The sequence below is a fragment of the Castanea sativa genome, chromosome 8, assembly GCF_040712315.1.
Source record: "Castanea sativa cultivar Marrone di Chiusa Pesio chromosome 8, ASM4071231v1".
In the NCBI taxonomy this organism is placed as follows: domain Eukaryota; kingdom Viridiplantae; phylum Streptophyta; class Magnoliopsida; order Fagales; family Fagaceae; genus Castanea; species Castanea sativa.
The window spans coordinates 25,783,848-25,796,352 of record NC_134020.1 but is presented as its reverse complement, the minus strand read 5'-3'; the positions used below and the strand labels follow the sequence as shown (position 1 = coordinate 25,796,352).

The following is a 12,505-nucleotide window of genomic DNA, read 5'->3' as shown; positions in this document are numbered from 1 at the left end:
ACACAAACTCAACATCAAATACTTCAACTACAAAAACCCATAGTCAAGACCAAACCCACAAAGAAAAACCCATATCTCAACTATACTATTGCAACGAACACAACCATTGCCACTACCAGAGCTCCGACCAACTCCACTTCACTCCAAAGCCATCACAAACATCTAGCAAGAAAGTGACTTGGGCAATTGAGATGTGTGTGTGTGTGTTTTTTTTTTATAAAATATTTGACTTTGGTATTTGTTTTGGGTTAGATTTGATTTGGGTATTTGATATTTGAGAACTTTGTGGTTTGTTGGGATTAATGATAAAATGCATAGGTTTTGTTTGGGCATTGCATTGAGCTTTTGACTGGCTTTGTGTGTGTGTGTGTGTGTGTGTGTGTGTGTTTGCTAGTTTGGCTTCAATCTTGGTGATTTGGTTGAGGAACAAAAGTATATAATTTACGAAAATAATAAAAAAAATATTTTAATAAAGTGTAGTATGAAATAAATAATCTGATGTGAGATGTTTTCAAAAGTAGTTATGTAAAATAAAAATAAAATAAGTTATTATGATAAAATAGACAATTTCTTATAGAGACTGATGTGAATGAGTTTAAGCCGTATTCCACGATAGAACACAACCTAACTAGGGCTATCCATGGAATACTAGTACCGACCCACCTGCAAAAATCGTCCAATTCGGCCTGAGAACTGGCCGACTCGATGTCGGTGATAGTCGATGGCGGGTCTCCGCCTCCAGAACCCGTAAACGGCGGGTTGGTTGGTGAGTTTTCTCCCCCAAACTTGAAGAAACCCGATTGAACCGAGATAAGGAGCATTTTCCGGCAAAATTTTTTAGATTCGGCGAGATCTTAGCTAGATCCTTGAAATTTCCACCGGATTTGGCGAGATCTCACTAGATCTAGCGAGATCTCGTCGAATCTGGTGAGATTTCGCCAAATTTGGTGAGATTTTGCTAAATCTAGCAAATTTCTGACAATATCCTGACGAAAATATCACTGAAATTTCGCCGATTTCGCCGTTGACTTGCTAGAGTTTGGCCGATTTTTCGATCTTGGTCTTTGACCGAACCGACCTCCATCTGTTGAAGGTCAGATCAACCCAATCCGATCAACCACTCCGATCGATGGCGGGTTAAAATTCTGAATATTCGATCTGGTCGAGTTGGTTTCGAGTTGGACATAAATCCGACTGGTGGACAGACCTAAACCTAAACCTAACCACCTTGAAAAAAAACAAAAACAAAAACAAAAACAAAAACAGAAACAAAAACACGACCTAACCTTTTTGCAAATTTGACTGTTAAAGCATTCACAGCAGTGGTGGCATATTGCTATATTGCTATATTTTAGCTTCTCAACCATAAAAAGTGTGCTCCAGCAGTGGAGCTATAGCAAAATTTTTTTTGCTTCCAGCTACAGTACACATCTAAAGATAGATGTGTACTGTAGCTCAAAGGTAAAAATAAATATATTATTATATTAAATTTCTCTCTCTTCTATCCTTTAAAAAATATTTTTTCTTCTTTCTTTTTCGGTCTCTGGCTTCTCTTCTTTCATCGTTTTTCCTTCTCTTTTTTTTTTTTTCTCTCCCTCATCTACTCTCTGCTTCGCCACTGATTCTTGCTGAATCGTCGAGCTTCGCCGCCGATTCTTGCTGAATCGTCGAGCTTCGCCGCCGATAAGGTTTGGATCGTCGAGCCTCGCCGCCGATAAGTTCTGGATCGTTGAGCCTCGCCGCCGATAAGTTCTGGATCGTCGACCTTCATCGCCGACCCATCTCGCCCAGTCCTCCATTTCGCCGCTGATCCTCATTCTCATCGCCCACGTTACTGTCCCACGCCGCCGACCCATCTCGCCCAGTCCGTCTCACCGCCGACCTGTTCGTGGGTTTCTCTGAGGCTGTGTTGGTGTGGTGGTTTTTCTCTGTGATTTGTGTGGGTTTGTTGGTGTGGGTTTCTTTGTAATTTGTATAGTGATTTTTGGCCAATTTGGATTTTTGGCAGTGGTTGTGGGTGGTTGTTGACTTGTTAGTTTTTGTTGGATGGTTGTGTGCGGTTGATCTTGGTTGGTTGGCAGTGGTGGTGGATCGGTTGTGGTGTTTTTTTTGTTTGGTGAGATGTATTATTTTATTGTAGTAGAAATATTATTTTATTGTGATGTTTATGTTATTTTATTGTGTTGAAAGCTAAAATAGATCCACTGCTGTAGCATGTTTTGTAAAGTGAATAGGTAAAATAAATAAAGTAACTTTTTATGGAGCTAAATTGCTAAAATTTTAGCTCCATTGCTGTGGATGCTCTTAAAAATTTAAAATTCCATCTTTCAATAATAAAAAATTGACTAATCAAAATAAAATATTTGCGGCCAATTTTTCCACCGAACACGTATCAAAGTGTAGGCGGGCTCAGAGAGTCACGTGCGGGCCCGCCCGCTCCCTTCTCTCACCTTCTACCATTTTTACAGTCTCCGAACGAATGACGAATCTTTGTCTATAAGAAATGATCCCAATTCATAACAAAAAGCGCAATAATAAATTCAACACCGAAAAAGCCGATATGGCAACACTCTCTCTGTTTCTCAGAGTGCCAAATCTACCAAACCCTAGCTCCATGTGATGTGATCCTCCCAATATAGCAGTCGCTCTTTACAATTTCGGGACTACGTGAAGATTTCCAGGTCTGATTATCCTACTTCGTCAATTTCTACTTCGTTTTGTTACTAGTTTGATCGTTTTGTTACTAGTTTGAAGAATTTGCTTGGTTTGTTTGTTATTTGGATCGAATTATTCTTGAAATAAATCGTGTAATTATGAATGCATTAGCATCGTGATCGCGAATTAACAGTGACATTGGAGCTTGTTGTTAATCTTACTCCGCTGCTTGTGCATAGAATGCAAATAAATTAGTGTTTTTTTTTTCACTAAAAAATGGTTAGGCTTTTGGTGTGTTGATTATAATATATATGTAATTTGAGATGATTATACGTTTAAATAACTATTTAGCTGTGTGATTACTAAATGTTTCCGATGATTTCTGGTTTTCTTTCTCTTTCTTTGAAGCAAAGGAAAAATTTTTTTAATAGGAAATATCTTAAGTTTTTCATTTCTGAAGTATTTTTATTGTCTCTTGCAGTGAAAATAAAGAATTTTTATTTTGTTTTAATCTAGTTGCTACACTGAAAATTTATTCTTAATCAAAAGTTATGCCAATAATCCACACAACCAAGAGGATAATTATGCGCATAAAGAATTATATATTGACATATTTGGTTTTATCTCTGCAAACTTTGTAAGTGCTTTAAGGGTAGTTGACGAATCAAATCATTATATTCAATTCAAACCATTTAGAGAATTGTTCTTTCTCATGTGAGTTAATTGTCAGTTTAGCTTGTTTAGTTATGTTCATGCAAATATATGAATTGAGTTTGCGGGAAGGAAAATGATGCACGCTTTCCCTTAATACTCTTTGATATTATTGCATGTTATATCGCCACATTGGTCAAAGATGAGTGAGGGCCTACTGTATATGTAAGTTTAACCAATTATTCTATTTTGCAGATACTGATTTTGTCAATCCTTTTTTCAGGCTGATAATTGTACTCGCTTCGTTAACCAAGATTAAAAGGCTAGATATTTAGCATCCTGAGATCGGCGGCTCTGTGATTTTACTGATATCAATGTATCACAATTAAAGTAACTCCTCGTGATGATTCCAGGGGTTCTGGCAGTTTAAGTAAATAAATGGTCAAAGTTACTCTGTAGAGTACTGTTGGATTGAGAATCGCGAGCTCGTTTCAGTTCTTCTAAATGGGTGACTCTTTGAATAGTTCTCGATTGAGCGGAAGCTCTGAAGCAACTAGTGCCATACCTGAGAAAAAGGTGTATAAAGGAAGTTTAGTTGCTTCTTGCCATAGAGCTCCTCCACTGAATGCTTTTAGGCACATAGCTTCAGTAAGCCATGGTATACTTGGAAGTGATGCAGTCGGTCATGCAGCAGTGTTTTTACTCAAAGTTGCTGCATTGGAGACAGTACGGAGGTTCTCAATGGCCAAATGTCCATTTGCATGGCGTGGTCTTCAGACTCTGCAAATCCTTTGCTATCCACCATTTAAGTGGATTCAAAGATGGGCTCCCTTCAAGAATTTGGTGGGAGGTATGCAGGTATGTCCATTGCATGGCTTTCTATTTCTTGTCTTCTCCAAATTCTTTTAAATTTGCTGCTCTTCAGGTTTTTTTAATATTTTAAATATCATGCTTGCAGGCACTGTCGAGGCCTATTCTAGTCCTTTCAATTGCAACAGTTTTCTCTGATCAATCTGAATGTAGCAGTGGAACCTCAGATGGTGTCGGTGATTCTCATACACATTCAGAACAGCATTTGGAGCAGTCCTCTGAACAGTCTAATCTAGATACAAATCTAGATACAAGGTATATAATTAAGCAGGATGGTGCTTATAAGTTTGAAATTTTGTCTATTAAGAAACTAAAAGATGACTGTTGATGATAGGCAATCTGATTTAGTTCAATTGCTATACTACTTTAAAGTTTATTAGGATCAGCTTAATTTGATTGACTGGAATTGCAGATTTCTGATGATGTTTGAGGTTCCTACCTGAACTGTTAAGATAGGTGACTTGAGTGACAACGCCCTTTTCATATTATCATAGATTGTGAAGTTTTCGTGTTTGCATTGAGAAATTGTTCATTCCATTTTCAAATTTGGTCAACTCTTGGGATCTCATGTTATTAGAAAGTTGGGATTTCAATGTCAACTCATGAGATTTTGAATATAGAAGTCAATGATTGGATCTAGAGCTGGCTGAACTTGACCAGACTTTTCATAGTTCTAAGGATTTGATTTGACTTGGTAATATATTACATGGTGTTGGATTAGATACCTAAATCCATTTGAACTTTTTATAGCATATTTCATAATAGAGTGACTAAATTTTACATTGGCCGTCAATCAACCACAACCCCCCTCCTTTTTTGAGTCTTGGGATTGGCTATGAACAAAATAAGTGACATTAAGTATAGACGTGCTGAGTTACGCAGCATGTCTGATTGGTGTCCTGTTTTTTCTACCTTTTTTTGTTCTAATCTTTTTGTTATGCTCAATCATTGTAATTTACGATCTTGATGTATTTCTATCCATGTACACTCTTGGTGTACTTGGGTCTTTTTGATTAATGATATTTTGTTATTTATCAAAAAAAAAAAAAAGTATAGACATGCTGAGTTATATTTATGTATACACACATATATATTTATACACACACTAGTCGGTAACCCATGCAATGCACCAGAAAGTTTAACATAGTAGAAAAAATTTTCTAGTATGTTAAACTTTCTGGTGCATTGCATGGGTTACGGACTAGTGTGTATATATATATGTGTGTGTGTATATACATAAATATCTTTACAATTTATTTTCTGAGTTATTTATTATAGTTTTCATTTAATTTCCAGGACTTCTGATGGATCTTCTCAAAGTTTGGAATCTGAAACTTGGGTGATACAACTCTATAAAGAGCTTGAAATTCAAGGGATTACTTTGCCAGAAAGGTGATTGGGTGATTTTCATATTTAAACAATTATCATATGACACTTAATGTTTCTGTTTTTAACAAACACAGAGCAGAAGGATTATGATGTAAGCACTATCGTATTAAAATTCCTGTCTTTTATTATATAATTCTAATATATTGTATAATACTTCAGTGAGCATTTTATTTTTTGCATATGGGATTGATATTATTTTGGCAAAAGTACGTTTTAGTCCCTCCAAGAATGGGCCCAATATCATTTTAATCTCTTATCTAAAAAGTTACAATTTACACCCTCCACTACATATTCACTATCAATGTCGTCCATCCGTCCATCTAGATTCATCACATTTGAGTTATTAACCTTCTCCAAAAACGACATTATTTAGAAATTTTTATATATATATATATATATATATATTTGTATTTATATTAGTAGTTTAACTGAAAAAGTCTCTTATGCTTCATCTCTTTGACGTAAAATAACCTCTTAGGTATGAATCTGGGAAATAGCATGATGTTTTTTAAGTTAGCATATTTATATTTGAATTTCTTGGCTTCTCTTGCTGCAGTGGGCCATGACATAATTGTGTTTATGCAGAATTAATGAAGATGAGCTCCATAGATTTTACAGTGCCGCTAATGGTGATTTTACATGCTTGCTCTCATCAATTAAGAAGACAATCCGTTGGAGGGAGACTTATGGAATTCTTTCAGCACAAGAACTTGAGGTTTGGTCGGATATGGTTTTTTGGCATGGATATGATGTGAGGCATCAACCATGTCTCATAGTACGGCTCGGACTTGCTTGTGCCACCTTGAAATCTCATGACAAACCTCGCTTTGCTCAAGCAGTCAGTATGTTTTCTTTCCCTCTCTGGTGAATGTTTTGGTTACCATGTATTTCCTATGGTTTCTCCCATTTTCTCCCAATTGAAACATAAGGAAGTGACCACATGTCAAAGTAACCTCTATTGTGTCTAATAATATCTTAATATATAGGAAGAGACTATATAGGACCGTGTCCCATCAAGATTAATAGGGCATCACTCATTTTTTTAATGTGATGATGTCTTTATGACTATCTAAGCTCTTTGATAAGTTAAGAATGTCTTATATAAGAATTATAGTGAAGAATTATAGATAAGATGCTTTTTAAAGGGAAAAAAAAAGAAAAGGAATTTGGTTTTTTTTTAGCTCATCTTTTTTATTATCGTTTATTTTACAAATATAAGTGTCTGTATTTGTGTATTATTTTGTTTCACCAATTGAAGTAAAAGTTGAATTGTGCTATTTTAGGTACACAGTTTGCGTATATGCCATGGTTCTTTTGACCCGTTAGGGTGTAGCCTAGTGGTTGAAGGCTAGAGATGAACTGTAGACCCAGAAATACTAGGTTCAATCCCAACTAGGAGTTTTCTTAGATTACCCAATACAAGGTTGTGGCGGGTGGGGTCATATATTGGTGATTTACTCCACCGTTGTGGGTCCAATGCCATAAAAAAAAATGACATATTTCACTTGTTTTAATAAATTTATTATTACTTGTGAAAAGAAAAGGTTGAATTGTGCTAGCCTATATGTTGTATAGATTTGTTTGCACTTGTTGGATTTATAACTACTCAACTCAATGCATGGAAAAATGGGTGAGTCCCTATCAAGCTCCATAGAATGCGCCCATTGTAATTTACTTTATCCAACTTGTGGTCAATATCATCAAGCCTCTTGCTGTGCGTAGTCCATGACAATGATCTGTCCATTGATGGAAAGCTGTTCTATATTTTAGAGCACCAGCCCATCAACAAGCTTCGTTCAGTTCCACTCCAGATATTGGAGAGATTTAGGCTTTAGTTCGAGTAAAGAACTATAGATTTGGCGGTCAATTATACGGCATTCAAAGCATCATTGGCTCAGTTAGTACGTCAAGTTTGACAAGAATTTTTTTTTTTTTAATAGAATTTTTTGATAATGTAGCAAACAATTGTTTGGAGCAATTAATAATTTTTTTGGCAAAAATCACTCTTTGCTTCTCAACTTTTAGGGCCCATTTGGTAGGAGTGATTTGGGAGAGGATGGAAAGGGGAGGGGAAAATAGGGGAAAAAATGACTTTTTAGGGTGAATTAGTCAATCTCCTATGGGATGCCCGTGTATACTATAAGATTATTTTGAAATAGTTGATAATAAATTATTTTTATGACTAATTTATAATACTTAGTTTATTTTGAAATAGTTGATAAGAAATTATTTTTATGACTAATTTATAATACTTACTAAATACTATAATTTATGAGGACTAAGCTTCAATTATTTACATGCCATTAGATAAAGGGAAAATTTAAACTTTTTAAGATTAATATAACTTAGAATATGAACATATAATTACTTTTCTAACTGGTAAATACTTAATTACTTAATTAAGTTGGTAAATATAATTTAGAATATGAACATATAATTTAGAGTAAATTGGTAAATACTTAATTTCTTTTCTAACTTAAGAACATAATTGGTGTTATACGTGCAAGTGTAATAGTGAAACTGTTGACCATCTATTCCTTCATTGTCTGGTTGCTTTGAAGTTGTGGGATATGGTTTTTGGTTTATTTGAAGTTTATTGGGTTATGCCAATGTTTGTCGTTGAGCTTCTTGCTTACTGGCAAGGTCGATTTGGTTGCCATCGTAATGGATATATATGGATTGTTGTTCCTCATTGTTTGATGTGGTGTATTTGGAAAGAACGAAATAGTAGGTGTTTTGAAGGCAGTGAGCGTTTTATGCCTTTTTTCAAGCTTTTATTTCTTACAACCTTACTGGACTGGTTCTCAGTGTGGAGAAACCAACCTTTTTCTTCAATTTTGGATATACTTGATTTATGTAATTTTTGTATTTGATACGTACACCCTCTATACTCCTTGTTTACTTGGGTGTCTCTTTTTTTGATATCAATAAATTTTTATTACTTATAAAAAAAAAATATTATTCTTTCTACATTCCTGATTGCTTGTTAAATTGTTTTTGTTGGATATTTTTTGAATTTGCATTATTCTCTAAGAATGTGTCACATGGTAAAACCTTAGGCTACTGAGGTTAGGCTGCCAAGGTTAACAGGCTAAGATGACAAACTTTAAGCTTAGTGGGCTAAAGTGAAATTCACCAAAAAATGGTTTGTGGCTACAGAGAGAGAGAGAGAGAGAGAGTCATGCAAATTCTTTGAAATTTATGAATACATTGAAATAAATATGGATTGTTGCTTACTGGCAAGGTCGATTTGGTTGCCATCGTAATGGATATATATGGATTGTTGTTCCTCATTGTTTGATGTGGTGTATTTGGAAAGAAAGAAATAGTAGGTGTTTTGAAGGCAGTGAGCGTTTTATGCCTTTTTTCAAGCTTTTATTTCTTACAACCTTACTGGACTGGTTCTCAGTGGGGAGAAACCAACATTTTTCTTCAATTTTGGATATACTTGATTTATGTAATTTTTGTATTTGATACGTACACCCTCTATACTCCTTGTTTACTTGGGTGTCTCTTTTTTTGATATCAATAAATTTTTATTACTTATAAAAAAAAAATTATTATTCTTTCTACATTCCTGATTGCTTGTTAAATTGTTTTTGTTGGATATTTTTTGAATTTGCATTATTCTCTAAGAATGTGTCACATGGTAAAACCTTAGGCTACTGAGGTTAGGCTGCCAAGGTTAACAGGCTAAGATGACAAACTTTAAGCTTAGTGGGCTAAAGTGAAATTCACCAAAAAATGGTTTGTGGCTACAAAGAGAGAGAGAGAGAGAGTCATGCAAATTCTTTGAAATTTATGAATACATTGAAATAAATGCATTTGCCATTAATTATTACTGACATAAATATTAATTATTGATGAGGTGGAAGCCTAAATGAAAAGAATGTAAAACCTCATGTTCTCCCACATGAAGTTTATATATATATATAGATTGATTGATTGATTTCATTTTGGTCTTTACAAATTAATTGTCAGTTTAGTTCCTTTTTTTAAAAAACATGTTCAATATTACCTTTGTAGTCGTCTGATTCTTGGGACAAGCTGATTTGTCTAATAAAATGCTTATGTATCACTCAATTACAATAAAAAAAGTTTAGGACATAAAATAGACACTTTAGCAGCTTATGTGGCACAATTTAGAGTTTTAGACAAGTCACAATTTTTTTTTAATTTAAAAAAAAAAATGTAATCTCTTGTTTGTTTCTTCAGAAAGTCAAGAAAATCAAAGAAAAACTAACTTAGTTCAAGACAACCAACAACTTCCCAAAATCTCTCCCTAATAAAATCACATTTCTAAATCAAATCCCAATCGATACAGCACAAAACACAAATTCCAGATTTTCTATTTGTTTCCTTTTCTTTCCTTTGAAATTTTTCTCAGCAACCAAATAGACTCCAAAACAAGAGGCAAACTACAACCCCAAGCTACCATCAATTCAGTAATTTCTGTGATTCGATTACAACATGAGTAACATTGAAACATGTTGAAAAAATTGGGAATTAAATTGACCCAATTAGTTTTCTGAAAACTAAAATGAAATTTTCCCTAAAAGTTGAGAACCAAAAAAGTACTTTTTGCCTAATATTTTCATGTGCAACTTCCTGCTATTAATATATATTTTTCTTGTAAGTGAGGAACCAAAATTAAGTCTTTACTATCAAATGGTTTTGAGTCTTTTTAAACAACTCATTTACGTTTGTCTCAAAGTGTAAAATTCTATTATTTATGTATTTATTTTTATCCATCAGTTTTCCATGTGGTATTGTAACTAATTCAATGGTTATAACTACAGTATCTCAGATAGAGCATGGAGTCTTGCATTTAGTTGATTCAGAAAATTCGAAAATTACAGTTTTGGTGGATTGTGAAGGGTTATCTCCTTTGAAAATTCCAATGCAAATGATGAGATCCTGTTCTAACCTTCTGCAAGACCACTTCCCAAATCGTCTTGGCTGTTTGTTTGTTATTCGTCTTCCTCCAGTTGTTCGTGTTATTGCTAAAACTTTTATTCAAGTAAGCTTGTCCGATTGGTCTTTAAATGTTTGATGTTTTTGCTTTTCAGTTTCTCTTGTATGAGCTTTGTTTTAATTTCAAATCTCTGGCTGTTTCTCAGGTTCTAAAGCCTACCACTCGGAAAAAGTTGAAAATTGTAGGGGAGATGTACAAGAAGGTTCTCTCTGAGTACCTTCAAACATTACCATCATATCTTGATGGTAAATGCACATGCACAAAATGTTCAACCATCGGCATCTGTTTTAGGCAGCAGCCTCTTACAAATAGGATGAACAAGTTTGAGCCTATCGCAGTTGTTAGTGATAGCGAGGATACACCTGCACTGTATCCAGCTGATGAGATTGATATGCACCTAAGTGGTAACTGTGACCAGGTGTTGAGGACTGCCATAATAAGCATGCTCATGTTGTGGGTTTTCATAGCTGTTATTGCTGGCTTATATGATCCTGAAAGCCGTCCCATGCCTCCTTGAGGTAAGAGTGGACCAACTTTTTCATTTCCATTGGCGCTTTGTTCTTCCTTAAGGTAGATATGTGTGTTATACAATCCGCCTTTTACAAGATTTTGGTTGCTTTCTTTATAATTAGTATATAATATGTCTGATTTGAAGCAGTCATTTATGTATATTTGATAGCTGCAGTACCTTTTATAATATTCTCTGTAATCAGATGCAATTTTTTTCTAGAGCAAATAGCTGTTAGCTTCTTTCCCTTTGTTTTGTTTTGTTGTTTTTTTTTGTTTTTTTTTGTTTTTTTTCCTTTTTAATTAAACTTTATAATAATCTATGGGTAATATACTGCATCTAAGGTACTGGACCTGAATTTTACCCTTAAGTTGTTTGTCCCCGTCAAAGCTTTATTATTGGTGTAATGGATGTGTGCAAGTGTAGTAACTTTATATTCGTTTTTTTTTTTTTTTTGGAGTTAGCAAAAAAATATTATTTTTTTGATGATTTTTTTCAATGAATAGTATCTTTTTATTCTTGTCTACAATCAAATCAATATATGTACATTATATTGATCATGACCTTATGAGCTGTGTAATCATGGATTAAAGAAATTTTGAGATATACGTACACTATTGCAGCAGCTTCACATGCATCAAATCACTTGTGCTAGGAAATTTCTATTATACATGGTTATGGACAGTAGTGGTGTGTATGTGTCGGGTAGAGGAGTTTTTTCAACTCAACTCATCAGGTGGTTTAAAAAAAATCTAACCCAACTGAAACCATCACAGGGGTTCAATCCAACCCAACTCAACCCATGTGGATCGCATTGGATTGGGTTAGACCCATGGGTTTGACAGTTTTTTTTTAAAATTATTATTATTAAATTGAGCATTAAAATAACATAACCACAAATAAGAGCAAATTTATAACCACATAATTAAGAGCATAACACCAAACAAACACAAACTAGATAAGAAGAACTTAGGTTTTGGGTTTTATTTAGGAAGAGAGGCAAAAAAGTAAATAAAAAAAATTATATAATATATTCTTTAATATATATATATATATATATTTATATTAAAAAATATATTAAATATAAATGGGTCGGTTCGAGTTAGGCGAATTTGTAAATCTTATAATCCAAACTCAACTTGATCCACTATAAAAAAAAAAATTCATGACCTAACTTAGCCCACCAATTCTTAAAAATCGACCCAACCTGGTAAATTGGGTTGGGTCGAGTTGGTTTTGACGAGTTCGCTGCACACCTCTAATGGACAGTTTCCTCTTGGTGTCTTTCTAATGAATTTACCTAGCAAAACTAATTTGACTTGGCTTCTCTCATTCAGCCAAAATTTAAAATATAATTAAAATTGAGAGAGAGAGAGAGAGAGAGAGAGATGTGAAATAGAATCATAGATGGATCTATGATCTTGAGCACCAAAAAAAAAAAAAAAGAAAATAGCACT

General features: G+C 34.2%; 1 protein-coding gene across 2 annotated transcripts; it reads left to right on the top strand.

Annotated features, from left to right (window-relative positions):
- The first annotated feature begins 2,307 nt into the window (after positions 1-2,307).
- On the top strand, positions 2,308-11,295 carry LOC142607723 (uncharacterized). 2 transcript variants are annotated; one of them, XM_075779320.1, is made up of 7 exons: positions 2,308-2,681; positions 3,590-4,164; positions 4,265-4,431; positions 5,473-5,568; positions 6,151-6,407; positions 10,365-10,585; positions 10,686-11,295. In XM_075779320.1, exons 2-7 carry the CDS (start codon positions 3,811-3,813, stop codon positions 11,055-11,057), a joined length of 1,467 nt encoding a protein of 488 aa, XP_075635435.1. In that variant the 5' UTR covers positions 2,308-2,681; positions 3,590-3,810; the 3' UTR covers positions 11,058-11,295. The 2 variants fall into 2 exon arrangements, with proteins under 2 accessions (XP_075635435.1, XP_075635437.1); XM_075779322.1 differs by having other exon boundaries at positions 2,473-2,681; positions 4,265-4,418; positions 5,472-5,568.
- The last annotated feature ends 1,210 nt before the right edge of the window (positions 11,296-12,505 follow it).

Bases quoted from the DNA above. Each gene is read 5' to 3' on its own strand.
- LOC142607723 (XM_075779320.1), top strand. From the start codon at position 3,811: ATGGGTGACTCTTTGAATAGTTCTCGATTGAGCGGAAGCTCTGAAGCA. The intron at 6,408-10,364 runs GTATGTTTTCTT...TTATAACTACAG, and splicing joins TCGCTTTGCTCAAGCAGTCA to TATCTCAGATAGAGCATGGA. The intron at 10,586-10,685 runs GTAAGCTTGTCC...GCTGTTTCTCAG, and splicing joins TTGCTAAAACTTTTATTCAA to GTTCTAAAGCCTACCACTCG.